The 18,415-nt window shown below is 40.7% G+C and overlaps 1 protein-coding gene across 3 annotated transcripts in view; it reads left to right on the top strand.

Annotated features, from left to right (window-relative positions):
• Positions 1-18,415, top strand: part of adarb1b (adenosine deaminase RNA specific B1b) — a 142,941-nt gene that overhangs the window by 81,275 nt on the left and 43,251 nt on the right. For 2 of the 3 annotated variants that reach the window (XM_054787924.1, XM_054787923.1), the window contains one exon: positions 3,996-4,021. Coding sequence is in view for 1 of the 3 variants with exons in the window: in XM_054787922.1 (XP_054643897.1) it covers positions 6,112-6,211 (100 nt within the window). In the remaining 2 variants the exon portion in view is untranslated. Of the gene's footprint in view, positions 1-3,995; positions 4,022-5,941; positions 6,212-18,415 lie in introns of those variants that run through there. The other variant, XM_054787922.1, reaches the window with a different exon arrangement.

Below are 18,415 nucleotides of genomic sequence, written 5' to 3'. Positions count from 1 at the left end.
GGAAAAGAAGGTCCTTGTGTACAGGAACATTCTCACTCACAAGTTTTTACTGTTTTCTTTTTTTGTTGTTGTTTTTTTTTCCTAATCCTGAAGAGAACCTCTCCTTTACATCTCTCTCTTATTAGATTCTCTCTCCTCAGTCAGTTATCCCGCCCGTATTACGTCGGTCTCCTGCTGCTATACTTTATACAAGCTACTTTTGCTTCTTTTTCTAGGGCGTCTTTCCAGCACCCTGCTGTAGACTTATGTTTATTTTTAGACACTTTCTCCGTCAGAGTCCTCCTTATGCTCTCTCTCTCTCTCTCTCTGTGTGTGTGTGTGTGTGTGTGTGTATGTGTAAAAGGGATGCTCCGATATTTTGGCCACCGATAAGTATCGGCCGATTTCCGTAAAAAACACGTAATTGGCATATGCCGATAAATGCCTTTCAAAGCCGATGGCTGTGCGGCAGCGACATGACAATTCATGTCATGACAACACAAACATGACATGCATGTGCATGTGTGCTGTGTCAGGTGGGGTTGACAACACCCGTATTGAGCCTACCGTTACGCACTTGGTCCCGTATCGCCTTTGAGGATCAACACTAGTCTGTAAAACCTCCATTGGTTTCACTTTGACATCTTGACGCAGGCTACGCCAATCGATGCCAGTGTGTTTGATCACTGCCTTGGGAAACCTATTGTGTTAGACTTCTCTTGCATCTTCCTTTACACGCTTTGGCGATCTCTTGACCGCCGCAGCTAGCTAGCTTCTCGTCTTTGGACTCCGAATGTGACGTTTTACTAGAGTGACATTTTGTTTCTAAAACAAACAAGCAATGCGGTAAGTTTGGAGCTTGTTTTTCTCCCACGGGACGCTGGATAGTACGTCCATCGAGTAAGTTTTCAAGTGTTTATTGTTGTCATTATTCTACAGTATACGTCTTCTCCTCCAAACACTATTTTTATGTTGTTTAATTAACATTGCCTATTTGCCAGGGGCCCTTGGAATTGTCCAATGGCGGCCCTGGACAATCCTGAATAAATGGAAAAATATACAGTTAATTCATGTGATCGGTATTGGCCGATTCCACTCATGGATGATTGGCATCGGAATCAGTTAACCCGGCCGCACGGTGGCTAAGTGCTTAGTAGCATGATGGCCACACAGTCAGGAGATCGGGAAGATATGCGTTTGAATCCCCGTTGGGCATTTCTGTGTGGAGTTTGCATGTTCTCCCCGTGCGTGGGTTCTCTCCGGGTACTCCGGTTTCCTCCCACATTCCAAAAACATGCATGTTAGGGTAATTGGAGACTCTAAATTGTCCATAGGTATGAATGTGAGTGTGAATGGTTGTTTGTCTATATGTGCCATGCGATTGGCTGGCGACCAGTCCAGGGTGTACCCCGTCTTTCGCCCGAAGTCAGCTGGGATAGGCTCCAGCATACCCGCGTGACCCTAGTTAGGACAAGCGGCATAGAAAATGGATGGATGCAAATCAAGTTAATGAATTGAATTAATGATGACACTCATTCGTTCTGTGCATCCTGTTTCATTGTCGTGCTGCAGAAGTAGAACACATTACAGTGTAACCCGTTTAAGTTGTCGTTGACATAAGCGAAACCAAAACTGGCCTTCGCTTGCGCAATACACAAGGAGAATGGGAAATAATAACCGGTGGCAGTATGTTGACGTTGTTTTCCTCCATTTGTGCATGGTGACGCCCCTCCTTTTTTAAGGTAGATGTGTCTAACAAAGGACAAGCTCCACTTGTGAATATTTAAGGTCTTGGTGACTGTTTCATCCGACAAACAATGCTTCATGCTCCATGCAGCAGAATGTGTGTGTGTGTGTGTGTGTGTGTGTGTGTGTGTGTGTGTGTGTGTGTGTGTGCGCGCACTAGTGCTGCAGCTGTTTATCAATGAATCAATGATTAATCGATTATCCAATAAATCGACAACTATTTTGGTATTCAACTTATTTTATTTCAAATATAAATATCCTTTGATTTCAGCCTCTCTAATGTGAATGTTTTGGAGTTTCCTTAGTCATCCATGGAAGCGTTGACTTTGGAAAATGGTGATTGACATTTTTGTCTGTTTTCTGTTTTCTTGTGGACCAAACCACAAACTGTGTGTGTTTGGTTCATATTGATTTTTGGTCTGGATAGCGCATGGGGGTCCAAATTGCAGCCCAGCTGCACATTCTAAAAATATGAATTAACATGAAGATTTTTTTTTTTAATTACAACAGCAAAAATGAAAAAAATCTGCTGTAATTTTCGAGAATGAAGTGAAAATATTAAGAGAAAAAATTCATATTGTAACGAGGAAAAGTCACCATTTCACTAGAATGAACTCAGGCAAAATTTCAATAATAAAAAAAAATGTATTTATTTTTCTTAAAGCTGTAATATTATGAGAAACAAACAGCAAAATCAAGCTGTCATTTTTGGGAAATTAGATTGTGGCGTCCTTTCATTCCTCGGTGGAAAAAGTTTGGACACCCCTGGTCTGGGGCCTAACCCAGGGGTGTCAAACCAGTTTTGACCGTTGTCCAACTCCCAGTTGTGTTTGGCCTGTATCTGTCAACCCATATAAATGCATACACGCCTCATGATGGTATTACACATTTGATGATTATTTATTTACATTATTGATTGAACTTACTTTCAAATCAGAAATCAAAGTGGCAAGCAGACTATTTTAACTCCAATTTCATGCAGTACAAATTTTCTGTCAAGTGACACAACATTTAGCAAGAAAGATTATCGCTCTTATTTTATTTTTTTTTACAATTATTTCTATGTAATATACACATTTAAATAATAATTGATCAAATAAAATTATTTCCTTTGCTTTTTTGACTTGTATTATTCCCATTATTTTGTATTATTTTCATGGGCCACATGAAACAACACGGCAGGCCTTGGAGTTGAGCTCCAGATGAATCAACTAAGAACATAATTGTTAGTTGCAGCCCGTTAGTGTGCACCGTGGAACGTCTCAGGCATGTTAGCAGGAAACGAGGTGCGGGTTTTTGTCGATGTCTTGGCTCTGATGCTCTCTCAGACTTCAAATGAAATGCATCATTTGCACAAACTTTGCTAGATTCTCACTAAGTTAAGGAATACTTTTTAAAGTAGACTTTAAAAAAAAAAAAAAAAAAAGCTCCAATCAAAGCCGCTAAGCGCCCTGCGCTCCAGCAAGAAAGTTTGCCTCCTGAGTGCTTTCAACTGCCAAAACAAAGTTTATAAAGGGGGAACTGTACAATGGCGTTGCAGAAAATGTCATAGCAGCGCAGGCTGTGCAGTGTTGTGACTGCTGAATATGACAGTTCAACCAATTAGACAAGCGGCAGGGGCAAAATATTGCCCATTTTTAGCCTGGATCAGTCTCTAAAATGTTTTGCTCTCATATGGGAAACGGTGTGCCTTGTATACAAACCAACAATCATGACTGTTTTATCCCCTCCAATAACCAGGCGTCACTGTCAGTCACCGTGATGGTGCAAATGACCTTGTTGGTGGGGTGTTATGTCAACTTCCAATAAGACGATGAAATATGATTTTTAAGGTCGTTATTAGTGATTGGCTGGCGACCAGTCGGGGGTGTACTCGGCCTCTCGCCCAAAGTTAGCTGGGATAGGCTCCAGCATACCCCTGCGACCCTGATGAGGATAAGCGGCATAGAAAAGGGATGGATGGAGGTAGTCATTAGAGTGCCATGTTTATGATTTGAATGCTTCTAAGTAGCCCGTAATGCTCTGGATTTTGCAGATGTGTACGGTTAAAACGGTACGGTTTACGACGGCGACCAGTCTCGTTGTAGTCCACCCACAATCCCGAGAAAGTGTTATTTCTATTACGTAAAGTGTTTTTGTATGTTGTAAGTTGTAAGAGAGAGGTAGTGTAATGTAATGTAATGTTATAAGACTTTTTGTTGAATAATATTGTGTTTTAAGAGAGAAACAATACAATTGTTAACTTGGAACAATGTTTCTGTCTCCATTAGGGTTTGCTGGTGCCGCAGCATTAAAGGTGAGTTTATTTTAGTTCTTGTTCTTCTTGTTCTTCTTGTTCTTGTTCTTCTTGTTCTTGTTGTTCTTCTTCTTCTTCTTACTTCTTCTTCTTACTACTCCTTACTACTTCTTGCTACTTCTTATTACTTCATACTTCTTTTTCCTGCACGACTGTTCATGAAGTCATGAAATGGTCAATTTTGTGAGGTATTTTCCACATTTTGCAAACACAGAACGTTTGTGATGCACACGGTTTTTACACTGTTGTAATCACCAGATTAAAATTGTTTTTCTAAATTAAAAAAAAAAACCTTTGATTATGCCAGCGAGAATTGCAAATGTTATTTTAAGAAAAATATTAATTTTGAATAATATTTGTACAAATGAGATTTATTTTCCCATAAAACCCCACCCATCCAACCATTAATTTTCTCTATCTGTTCAGGAACATATGTTAACGTATAAGTATATACTAGAAACATGTTAAAATATCCTTTAAAATGCCGCATAAGCACTGTTTCTTATCCTTGTTTGGCTGTGGCTGTAACTGCGACTTGCAGCCACTAGAGGGAGACAATGTATCGTGTATTGTCTGTTTAAATTCAACAGTCAGGGTGGACGGTACTGCACTTTTACTGAATACTATACTACAATGTAACCACATCAACAAAATAAGACTTTTTTTCCCTTTATTTTCTTTTATTACATACAATTGTTTTTATCAAAATGTCAGAAGAGCAGCGTAAGTACACATGAGCAAAAACTGCTATCGGCTGTCATTCAAATTGTTTGTTTGCACCTGAAGTCCATTTAATAAGTTAGTGAACAACATAACAATATATAAATATCACAATATCAACAATATAACAATATGAACACAGGAATTTGTGAAAACATACACAGAAGAGAACTGAAAAATATCAATCTCATCATGCATACTAATGAAGAAAAACACATCATAAATCCACATAATTGAGATAATATACGGCAATCAATTAAAGACTTAACCGTGTAACTGGACTGGTCCACCCCTGTGCACCTACTGCCATCTGTTACACTAGCATAGTATGTTAAATAGATTGTTCATCGGAGGTCTCGAACCAATATTGTGTTGCCTCCTATTTGGCATCAAAGTTTAATGTTAGTTTGGCCCGTGATCTTTAGTCTGACAAGAGGTGGTGTGAGGCACTTCAGCTTGCTTAAAGGAAGAGGCTCTTTAATTGGGCAAGCAATAGCAAACACTGAACTTGCAATTAGCTTGTCACACGGTGAAAAGAACACTGACTCCAATCACGGTGCACAAAAATGGTGCAAAATATAACAGGTAAGTAAACACACACAGGAGTACTTCTTCCATGGGGAAGGATAAACAAGTACGTTAACGGTAAACACGCAACCTTTTACAGAGCAAGTGTCGCAAGGCATGCCGGGAAGCCAGTTCTCCCAATGGCGCTGCAATGTTTTATATTTTTTTGGTATTGTGGAATACTTGATGCTGCCCAACCTCACCCAGGCTGAACCTCCAGGTTGTTTGTTTACACACCTTTGCGGATGAACGTGATTAATATGATATACATAAAAATGTCTGTGCTCCTCTGCAAAGCAAGCATGAGGTGTACCTTCTAACAGTCAAACTGAACCCCCTGAGGGGCATAGCTAGTTGTTGATTTGGAGCGCTTTTGAACTTCCTTAAAGTAAACTTCGGAGAATTGGGTGTTGTCTGAAAAGAGTCTTCACCCTTCCCTGCCTTTTCCATACACGCTACCTCCTCTCCTTTCTGATTTGTGATCAGACACACACAACGGTAACAGAGGAGACCTGAGAGCAGGAGGAAAGAGAGAGAGAGAGAGAGAGAGAGAGGGAGAGAGGGAGGGTCGGGAGGGAGGGAAAGTGAGCGCACATATTAGCAGAGATGGAGAGTAGACCCAAAGACATGCTTCAGGTGTGTGCAGTTGTCTGTTCCGAGCCGTGAACGTCATGTCGCGTCAGAGCCTGCATCATCAGCGATGAGGGTGTGAAGACCACATGCTCGTACCGGTGCTGATGTATGATATAGGTCCGGGTCAGTGCGGTGCCGTGTAGTCAGTGTGTTACGCGCAGAAAGCAGTCATGGCTCTTCTTACTAACGGCGCTCAGCATCTGGGCTCCTATTACTGCCTGATCCGACGCAGGTTCAAGAGGAGGCGCAAGAAACGCTCAGAACGCAAAGGTAACACTCAGAGTAGCCCTGCTACACAGCAACACTTCACAGTCCCGCTGTTGTTTGATTGATGTTTTGGTTTTGTTTTGTTTTTTAACCAAAAAGGAAATGTAATAGTTGCTACTTGGTGCTGGTTTGCTGGAAACTACTTAACTTCTCAGTCTGGCTGCAGGAGAATGGCTTTAAATCTTAAAGTTTCTTTCTTGTCTTGTCTGCCATAAGTGCATTGCTTTATTTGATATTTAAATATTGTTATTTTAAGTGAGGGAAAAGGTCAATGTATGTATGGATTGGTTAAACCATGAATTATATAACAACACGCAAAGAAATGATACGTGCGTGCGCATGTACTGTATCAAAACGTGTTTAAAAAATGGAGGATAGTATCTCAGACCGTCAAGTAATTCCCATGAGGAAATTTACATTATACCCGTATTTTTAAAACATAAAATGACATGGTGAAACACTTTAGACGTCTTCAAATGGGCATGATACAGCTTTGTGCTCGACTTTAACTCAGTGGGTTGCAGTTGGAAGTCTTTATAATGTTTACACTTGCACGCATTATGCCTCGGCATTGTGCCGCAATTTGCCATGGCAATGCATTTATTTATTTATGGCAGGTTCGAAAAGCGTAAGATCAGTTTGCTGTCTGCGTTGTGTGTACATATAATTTACACACGTGGCACGAAATATGTGACCAGAAATGGTGCGCGTTGGCATGAAATGGCCACACTCTCGCATGACCTAATTACACCTTGTCAAGGACTGTTTACGTCTCGTGCACGACAACAGGACGCGCAAACACACATTGTTCCTGCGTGGGTATGCATTTTCACCACCAGATCCCGCATCCGTGAAGCGGTGGTGGCATTATCTGGTCTCGCTGCATCCCGCGTGACGCCACGCAACAGCAGGCATCACTCCGAGCTTCGTTAATTTGTCTATTTGCAAGGAACCTACAAGATATTGAACTCCAGAGAAGAAGCTCTCATTGCAGAAAAGAAAGGCAAGTCTACATTTTGTCAGCTGCGAAAAAAGAATGGTCAAAGAGCAGGAAGGAGGCATAAACTAGAAAAAAAAGAAGCATGGACAGTGTGGAATAAGGAATTAACCCATTCATGTGAATGGGACATGCTTTGATACGCACCGTCCTCATTGTTTAGGGATGAGTTGCGGTGCGTTCACAGCGCTTTCACGATGCATTCACAACTAGTTCACGGAAATTATGCGTGCCACAAATTTTAAACATCTCAAAAATGCCACAGCCCCACACAATTTACACATACTTTACACCTGTTTACTCATTGACACGTCATTGGCACGCAAAATAGTATACCACTACAGGGACACAATGCGTGCAAGTGTAAGCGAGGCTTTAGCGTCAACATTTCTCTTTCTCGGAACATTAGACCTTTTTGCTAAATGTTTCAGTTTTTATTTTAGAGAGTTTTTATTTTATTTTATTTCTACAGTGTGCCATGAACCCATCAAAAACAAGCCAATGTCTGCAAATGGCCCCTCGGCCACACTTTGGACACCCCTCGTTTACTTATTTATATCGCTCGTCATGACTCCAGCCAGTGAAAGGCTGAGCTGCACGCTTGTGGAGTTGTCCTGCACGCTTGCACAGCTCGCCTTTCAGTGGTGGTAATGCACACTACAGTACTTGTGGAGGTACCCTGCATGACTGAATCTCCACTCCCTGCAACTTATACAGTACATCCATGTTTTAGCCTCAAAAGTGCTATGGAAAGCCTGACTTTCATATTTGTATTATTTGTGATGTATTTGTCACAATCACAAAAATAATGCTAAGAAGCCACTCAGTAAATGTCACTATTTCAATTATTTGTATGTTATTTTGTTCCATTCAAAGCACATTTGTGGTATTAAGCACAAAAAATGTCAAGTTATTTAAAAATAAGGAATACATTTACCTTGAACGCCCAGTGAAAGATCACAATTACACCTGTCACAATAATCGATTAATCGAGTGATTAAAAAAAATAAACAAAGTCGATAATTATGCCGGCCCGTGCATGTATGCCTGTTTAATTTTTTTGTCTCTCTGAACCACCCAGGCTGGATGACGAGAGGGTTCACTCTGCATCTGTGTGCGCATTGGTTCTATAGCGGAATGAACAGAGAGAGTGAACCCTCCTCTCATTCAGCCTCTTTGTGGAGGCGGGGCTTAGGCCTGTCACGATAACAAATTTTTCTGGTCGATAATTGTGCTATAATTTATTGACGATAATCGATAATTTCGGCTGATTTTTTGACCATATAATCATTAAGTTTATCATTCAATGATCACTGTCATGTCACATTTAAGCCACTAGATGGTACTCAAGTGCAGTGTATCTGTTTGAGGCTTGGGTACGCTGGGTATCGCGAGCTTGTGCTGCCCGGCACTATAGATTCACTTCGCCGATCAAATGCCCCAGCAAGCGCCAACCGCTGGTACGAATGCCCCACAGCACATCCACACTGGAACTGTGGCATTCGGCTTAGAAACTATCGCTTTTGTGCTTTCATTCATATTAGCGTTGGCTTGCTAAGTGCTAGCTAGCTCCCGCCTACACGCACTGTGACAAAGATGCTGAATAGCTAGGAGGCTCACTCTTTCCCTTAATTTGACTATACAACCAATGCGCTCAGACTTTTTGTTTACAGAGACTTGATACTCCATTTTATTTATATTGTATTTATTGTTGTGTGTGCTTTTTATTGGAGTGAAAGAGGTTTTTTTTTCTTGACAGAGACCGGGTCTATTTTTTAAATAGTTTTTGGTTATGAGTGTTTTTTTTTCCATCTTTTTTGTTTGTTTAATTTGTTCTTAATTTAATTTATTTTATTTTAAAGCTCTTGACATTCCAATTCCAATGGTAAATATTATAATTAATGAAAAAACAATAATGACAATAATTTGTAGGACAATTCTCGATGAGCAACAGCGACAGGCCTAATCATACATCTTTGACATTAATTTGTAGTATTTTGAAAAAAAAAACAAACATGCCGTACATCACCCATCGTTTTCCGTAAAGCAGAAATGCGTATGTGTTCTTATGTTCTAAAATGATTCTCGTTTGTTATAAAACAACAACAACAAAAAGTGTTATCCCTGTAAGCGTTTGGACTTTGTGCGTATAACATGATCACTCTAATATGGAAACAGGATGATGGGCGCTGCAGCAGTGACTCCTGAGTTTGCTACTCTCTGGTATAACTTAAGAGCAACGGTAGTACTTACTAAGGTGGCCACAGCTCACTGGCAACACTGGCCAGCCGCTTGCGCTGACAACCACCACCCTCCCTGACCCCCCCTTCGCCCAAGTAAATCCACCTCAGCTGATGTTGCATTTTAAGCTCTGGTTGCTGTGCGACTGACTACGTCCATCAGCATTACACAGCTTTGTTTTCCCACCTTCTCACCCTCCCTTATCGCAATGGGAGTGAAAGTGGCACTTTCTCAGCACACGAGAAGCGACGACTAAGCAAGGCTTCGGACCAATCTTGCCCCGCTCCCTTCCTCGGGCGCTTCTGAGCGCTTCAAGGGTTAGCACATAATGCTAGCAAGGGGCACAAGGTCACATACGAGGGAGTTTTAAAGTGTCACTGACTCTGAGAAGAAAATCTCTTCCCTTTAGTTTCCCGCACAGTGAGGTCAGAGTCAGTACCATGATAGTCCATCAATGTCTTCCTCAAGGATGCTTTGACATGCCAATGCAGGGTAGACGGGGGGTCAGCGCTGTGATGAACAATGTCTGAGGCCACTCTGGAGCCCGAAATAGAACACGTCAGCTCAATTTAAGAAAATACCATTTTCGCTTGCGTCTTTTCTGACAGTAATTTATTGGGTTTTAATGATGGAAAGATGACCAGTAGTGATACACTAATTCATTCAATTCTTCACACTTCGTAAATCGGGTCAAGTAAAACCAGACTCATTACCACTAATATTCGATTTTGTACTCACCTGCCTCAGAAGGTAAGTCGTTGTTATAATGCGTATGTTGCTACATTTAGTGTTTGTTGTTTGCTAAATTTGTAAGTCATGAAAAAACCATGAAAATCCCAGCCTGAATGCCACGGTAGGATCCAAGGGCCACTTTGGTATTTTGTAAAGCAACACATGTAGATATGCTGAGAAGTTATACATGTTTCAAGGAAAAACTGCACCTCAGCTTTGTGATATAGGTGAAAAAGCGTACTATTACTATGAACTTTTTCCAAATATTTCAACTTTCTTATCATATACTCTTTGGACATTTTCTTCCCGTAATATTTTGACTTTATTTCCGTAATAATAAAGCTTTCTCCCCAACCTAACCTAACCTAAACATGACAACTTTGTATTGTTTGTTCCCCTTAATATGACTTTGGACTTTAAAAATAAACATTTTTTCTTCAATATTTCAGCTATAAGCTATTAAAATGACATTTTTCCTCATAATATTAGTTTGTGTGATTACAAGATGTGACTTTTTTCTCTTAATATTTTGACCAAAAATTACAACTTCATTGTTTTGTTTTTCATACTTTAAAAATGTCTTTCTTTAGTATTTCAACTTTATGTTACTAAAATTAAAGCCTTGTTCTTGTAAAATTATCTTTTTTACAATATATGTTTTCTTCCACATATTTTCCTAATATTTTGAATTTAGTCTTTTAAAATTACTGCTTTATTATCGTTTTCCATTTTTGCTGTTGTATTTTTTTGCTATCATTTTTCCTGTTAAATTATATTTATTTTTATATTTTTAGAATATATAACGCAAATGGCCCCGGGACCACACTTTTAACGCCCCTTGGTCAATAACATAGCCAATGTATTTTTAGAGGGCTACACCCCATATGTACTGTACTGTACCCCATACTTTCTGTCACCTACAGTAAGAAAAGCACCGGGTTGGGGGTTTTAAAGTTGTCTCTCACACTACCATCAGTTACTACTACTGATGGTACTAATACTACTACTAATACTACTATCAACACTTTGATTACAACAAAAGAAAGCAATAAATAAATAATAACCCATACAAATAAACTTTTACAAGCTCAACAATTAATCATTAACATCCAGTTTAAGTTTCAAGCACATATTTGACTTTTTTCAGCATGTTTTTAAAAAATATATATACATATCTGTACAACCTTTTAAATCTTGTGGGTTGGGAATGGCATTTTACACCAACAACCGAAATACACATTTGTTTCAAAGTAGTCCGCCTAAAATAAAATGTTCTTCTATGATTTTCATCTTCTGAAATAAACACACGCGGCTTTTGCAGTTTTTCTGGAAAACTCTGTTTTTGACTTTGAACATAATTAGTAAAGTCTGGAGTTCTATTACCTCTAAGTTTCAATAACCCTGATTTAATAAATAAATTATTGGTATGTTCTCCAAATTGAACTTGGTGAATGATTGGGATTGCTCTTTCTGCAATAAGACCAAAGGCATCATACTGCTCATATGTATTACCTCGCACCACAATAACTCAAATAAGACAGTATTGGTGAGCAACACAACATTCTGATTGTTTTGCAATGTAAAACACACCTCAATATAAAAATGTTCTTTGACCATTTCTTTTTAAAATATGATACAGGTGATTTCCATGTCAAATTTTCATCCAGTGTGATTCCCAAAAACTCTGATACCCTCTCAATACTAACTCCATTACTGGACAATGAGACTTCATCTTTCCTTCTTTTTAGCAATAACTATTAACATTGGTTTCGTCAGATTTAACGATAACTTATTTATATCAAACCGAATTTGAAGTTTCTTTCAATATTTTTCAATGATGTTTTTACATTACATCCTGAACAGAAGAAATTTGTGTCATCTGCAAACAAAACAAACCGTAACAATTCAGAAACGTCACAGACGTCACAAAATGAACATGACAGACTCCTCCCTGGATGATGCAGGTTTTTGTAGTGACTTGACAGTTATCTACAGTATGTCAAAAGTCACCAATCAAACTCGTGATTTATGATTACCCCTGGGCACTAGCAGTATCCAAAAAAATGATGAATAAATATTTTACTAGGGATGTTGGATAATATTGGTAAGATTGTCATAAAAAGATTGTCATAAAAATGACGTATTGTTTTATCTGCAGATAATATCAGCTGGCGTGTGAGTGATGATGTCTCGTTTCATCATTTTCTCAGTCCCAAATAGTCTCCTACCAGTTGCGGCGTCTTGTCTTGTCTGAGTGCGTATGTGCGAGATCACATTACTTTTGTATTACATTTAATTTATTGTACATTGATATGTTCTGATTAGTTTATAAAGAAAATATGATTTCATGTTTAATTTTTCCGTATGTGTGCCTCGGTAATAAAAATGTGTCTAAATGAATAATTTACATGAACATACTGTATTTAAGTGCACTTAACCATCTTGTGACAATGTTATGGTTGTGATTTCTTATTGCTTTCAAATGAAATTACTGCAAAGCAGTCACTTTCAGAACACTGAACTTCAGCATATCCTCCAAATAAGTTCAATGCATCGCTCATAAGTGTGCCCAACCGTGACTCTTGAAGGCGAGCAATGCTTTCCAAAGAGCCTTATATTAAACATGGAGAATGGGGAACAGAGGGATTTTCTGCCATGCCAGCAAAATCTCGAAAATGAGCTTTTGCAGCTAGAAAGGTGGGAGTGGGCAGAGAGAGAACTACACTACCCGATGCTGACGCAATCTATTGCTGTGGGTTAAAGTTTCACACATAGCGTGGTGTGTGTGTGTGTGTGTGTGTGTGTGTGTGTGTGTATATATTAATATATATATATATATATATATATATATATATATATATATATATACATACGTTGATTTGGTTGACATTTTATTTGACTGAAAATTATTATTAGTAGTAGTAGTATTATATATGTTATGTTATATGTTCTCTCCTCTTGCATGTCTGCATGTGTGTAGTCTGGTTCTGTGCGGTGTGCACCACATTATATACATCAGCGTGTAAATTAAATTTCCTCTTGAGGGATTATAATCAGTGTAGTAAATTAAATAAGCAATACTAAATTAATTAATTGCTGTTATTCTATAAGATAGTCCTTCATTTAGCGGGTATTGGAGAAATATACAAGTTTGTGACAAGGTTGATTGTCGCTTGTATTTTGGACATTTTGTGTGAAGATGATCGGGGTTATGACGGGGGTTCTCGACATAAACGGGGTCGACTTGATAGGGTTCTAATTAGGGATGCAGTGCTACCATTAGGTCCACCCTGCACGTGATAATCCGACCTGATGGGCATGCACGTGCCTGTCCAGGCCGGTGAAAAGCCCTCCCCGGGGCGTAGTATCCCTTTTCTCACACTGTACATATTTCAAGCGAGGGACAGGCTGCCTAAAAGCGTTCGAAAAAATGAGGTATTGGGCGAAAGAGTATATGTACTGTATATATTTTTTCTTCTTTCTGCATCTTTCGCTTGGAGAAGAATAAAGTATCTATCTGCTGTATATATCAAAGCGTATAGTCGACAACAGCAGCGCGACCACGCCCATCCGTGTCTGCGATGCACAGAAGCGACACAGACCCAGTAGATACGTACTGGGCTACGTACCCGCCGGGCCCCCTGCCTCGTCGCCCAGACATCAAGGTGCAGTGCACCTGTTTTTGAAATCTGCCATCCATCGATCCATCCCGTCCATCTTCTTCCGCTTGTCACAGATCTGGTCGCGGGGGCAGCAGCCTAAGCAGGGAAGCCAAGACTTCCTTCTCCCTAGCTACTTGCTCCAACTCCTCCCGGCAGATCCCAAGGCCTTCCCAGGTCAGTTGAGAGACATAGTCTCTCCAACATGTCCTGGGTCTTCCCCGAGGCCTCCTATCAGTCGGACGTGCCCTGAACACCTCCCCAGGGAGGCGTCCGGGAGGCATCCCGACCAGATGCCCGAGCCACCTCATTTGGCTTCTCTCAATGAGGAGGAGCAGCGGTTCTACTCCGAGTTTCTCCCGGATGACAGTCACATTATCACTAAGGGAGACTCCAGCCTCCCTACGGAGAAAACTCATTTCAGCCGCTTGTACCCGTGATCTTGTCCTTTCGGTCACTACCCAAAGTTCATGACCATAGGGTAGGTAGGAACGGTAGGGTAGGAACGTAGATCGACCGGTAAATTGAGAGCTTCTGGGATTACCGCCATGGCAGGCACCGGCCACCTTACCGCCACAGCTCCGATCAGCCACCTTGACAATGGAGGCACGGAACATGGCCCACTCTGACTCAATGTCTGCTGCCTTCCTCGGAACATAGTCAAAGCTCCCCCGGTGGTGGGAGTTGAAAATCCTTCTGATAAGGGACTCTGTCAGATGTTCGCAGCAGACCCTCACAAGGCGTTTGGGCCTGCCAGGACTGACCGGAATCCTCGCCAACCGTCGGAGCCAACTCACCATCACGTGGTGATCAGTTGACAGCTGCACCCCTCTCTTCACTCGAGTGTCCAAAACCTGTGGCCACAAGTCCGACGACACAACCACAAAGTCAGTCATGGAACTGCGGCCCAGGGTGTCCTGTCCTGAACATCGTGTTCATTATGGACAATCTGTGACGAGCACAGAAGTCCAATAACAAAGCGCCGCTCGGGTTCAGATCAGGGGGGCCATTCCTCCCAATCATGCCTTTCCAGGTCTCACTGTTGCTGTCAACATGACCGTCGAAGTCGCCCAGCAGAACAAGGGAATCCCCCGAAGGAGTACTCTCCAGTACTGCCTCCAAGGACTCCATAAAGGGCGGGTATTATATGAACTACTGTTTGGCGCAAAGTGCAAACAACAGTCTGGACCTGTCCCCCCCCCGAAGGTGATGGGGAAACTACCCCACCACGGTGAACTCCAACGTACAGGCCCTGAGCCGGGGGGCAACAAGAATTGCTACCCTTGCCCGTTGCCTCTCACTCCCTCTCGAGAGGACTGGTTCCAGAGCCCTTGCTGTGCGTCGAGGTAAGTCCAACTATATCTAGTCGGAACTTCTCGACCTCATGCACCAGCTCAGGCTCCTTCCCCACCACAGAGGTGACATTCCACATGCGAAGAACTAGCTTCTGCAGCCGAGGATCGGACCGCCAAGGTTCCCGCCTTTGGCTGCCACCCACCTCGCTCTGCACCCGACCCCTTTGGCCTCTCCCACGAGTGGTGAGCTCATGGGAGGGGTACCCATGTTAGTTTTTGAACACTTCACATCCGTGAACGGACAAAGATGAGTGCATAAGGTGCAAACAACATGCTGCCATTGTTCAACGGTGCTGCACGCCGCAACTATTAAAACTTCACTTCTGGTAAGGAACTTGACTAAAAATAATAATAATCATCATCTTGTTCAAACTCTTACTGTTCCATTTGCACCTCCCTGAATAGAAACACTGAATGATGTTTAAAGTGCGGCTCAGGGGCCACTTTCGGCCTTGTTCTTTCTGTCTCATGAGCTATATTAATTGATATTACACTTGATTTGCTTTGTCAACACAAAGCTTATATAGCTTATACTACTACCATATACTTACCTACATTGGATTGGTTTTAGCATCTTTAGTTTCATTTTTCGGAAGTTCCTTTTTCAGGTGCTTCAATGGACGCTTGAGCATTGAGCACAGCAGTGATGCCAGTCTGTGAACTGCACATGGTCATACGAACTCACAAATTCACACATTGAACACACTCAGCCATATACCTGGATACCCAGAGGCACTTTCTTTTTAGCTGTGCCATAAATCTGAGCTGTCACATAGATTTTACAGTTCCTTGAGAAGTGAGAATTGGCAGGCACCCAGAAACCTTGAAACGAAGAAAGTAAAAGAGGAGTTTATTATTATTAGTAGTAGTAGTAGTACTAGTAGTAGTAGTAGTAGTACTATTATTATACAGCCACACAGTCTCCTTTGTACAATCAGATGTTTACTGTGTTTTTCACAAAATTGATTTTTTTCAATACAATGTTCATTTGCTTCCTGCAGTTGAAATGAAAGCCCACCACATAACTCAAGTACTGCTGAGACTGGCATTAGGGTTTGATTGCCTGCCTCGCTCACTTTTTGCTACGTGTCTGCGATTGTGATGGCTCGACAACTCTAATCACAGCTGGGTAAACTGTTTGTACCATGTAATGATTTAATCACTCTGTGCAGTTGTGTGGACATGCCGTGTTGCTCTGAATCGTCAGATGCGATGCAGGATTGAGCACAGTGAATAAAGTTGCCACACCAAGTGTGAGTTCAACACTTGCATCAGGAGTGGTTACACTTCTGGCTGTTACCAATTTCTGCTTTAAGATTCGGTTCATTTTCTACGCAGTATGCGAACAAAGTGCAAAACCTAAAAGGGTTTAGCTTTTTTTATAAACAGCTTTAATGATTTTTTAAACGAAACATAACAAAAACAGAAAACTGTTGGCGGGAAGTTCTCCAAAAAAATAGAATTCTCAAATGAAAAAATACAAATAATGAAAAAATCAATTAAATTAAATAGCATACAATAGTTTACAACATTTATTTTTAGAAAAGTGCAATGTTGCAGATAGAGCTGCAACGATTAATCGATGAATCGATTACTAATCGATTATCCAATTAATCAACAACAATTTTGTTAATCGATTCATCATTTCATTTAAAAATGTACTGTAAATATACTGAAATGAAGACTCTTTTTTCAATTTCCTTAGTAATTCATGAAAGCAGACCCTGTAATCTGTACAGCAAAACAGGATATTCACATCAGCTTTGAATTTGGAAAGAGAAATCGACATTTTTGCCTCTTTCAGATATCTTGCGAAGCAGACCCCTGCGGGGATGTGTATGTAGAGCATGAGTAAGAACATTCCCACGCAAATTTTTGCACAACTCTTACCATTCGTACACACAAAACCGAGCGGTAGAACAGTGAAACTACAAATAGCTATGGCTGTGCCTGTCTATAGTGCAGGCCATATCATCTTACTACGTGCTTCACAACTTGACCATCAAACAAGGCACCGTCCCTCCCCCCAGAGCAGACGAGCCGATGCCAAATACAAAGCCTGCCCCTAAAGTTTATTAATTTGTTATTTCTTATTTATTTATCGGTGATGCACATGTAGCAGTCTGTGCCAGTGTCTTGTTGATTTGCAGTAGAGTGTTTGTGATGTTTGTCAGTTCATTTTTTTATACTTTGCGACTTCAATTTCGGTGTCTGAGAAATTCCTATGATTTTGGAGAGGGACAAAGTCCATTTATGCGGTAGAAATTTAAAATGTGCTTTTTTTAAAAATCCGATCCATCGATTAATCGAAAAAATAATCGACCGATGAATTGATTATTAAAATAATCGTTAGTTGTAGCCCTAGTTGCAGGTAAGTGCAGCAGTAACAGTTTCAACAGAATTATAATTATTTTTAGTAAATTGAATTTCCTTATCACCTGAAGTGCAGAATTAATAGTTTGTAACGCCGCTTGTTGCCCCGTTTCTGATCTCGACTGAACAAGCATACTGCAAACTAAGAAAATATCATTGCCTTATTACGATGCTTAATAAATCAGTCAACTGTCGTGATGGTGTTACGCTTGACATAAGATTTTTTATTTTATTTTACTTAACGAGCTGTATCACCCAGGGTGTAACCCAGCTCTCACCCGTAGTCAGCTGGGATAGGCTCCAGCAATACCCCGCGACCCTAGTAAGGACATGCGGTGTAGAAAATGGATGGATTGATGGAGCTGCATCACAACAAAACGCTGACATTTTACTGAAATGTGACATGTTTTTGACTTGATGGATTCTTTTCAGTCTTTCTGTTTATTTCTATTTGGAAAAATTCTCCCATCAACTGTCCTTTCAGGACCTTCCGTGAAAAACAACAGAAGGACCATTGGAAGTTTCTTTAAAGCAGAACAAGACAATGAGGAGTCTTACAATATTGATAATAATAATAACGATAAGAATAATAAAAACACAGATTTTCTTTAAACATAACCACATGGTGCGTTCGTGTGACAAATTGACCCAGAGTGATCTCAATTCTAAGCAAGAAAATCTTGATTGACATTTTTTGCAGAATGGTGCAGCCCCAGCGCCAGGTGAGGTATACCAAGTGGCACACCACCGAGCACGGCACGAATACTTCACAGAAGTCAAACAATATGAACTTTAGCTGCCAAGTGGGCTTGAGCAAAGTAGAACTCTCTGTGTGCACTTAATTTGTGCT

Source organism: Dunckerocampus dactyliophorus, chromosome 9 (genome assembly GCF_027744805.1).
Source record: "Dunckerocampus dactyliophorus isolate RoL2022-P2 chromosome 9, RoL_Ddac_1.1, whole genome shotgun sequence".
In the NCBI taxonomy this organism is placed as follows: domain Eukaryota; kingdom Metazoa; phylum Chordata; class Actinopteri; order Syngnathiformes; family Syngnathidae; genus Dunckerocampus; species Dunckerocampus dactyliophorus.
This window is presented reverse-complemented; position numbering and strand designations above follow the sequence as displayed.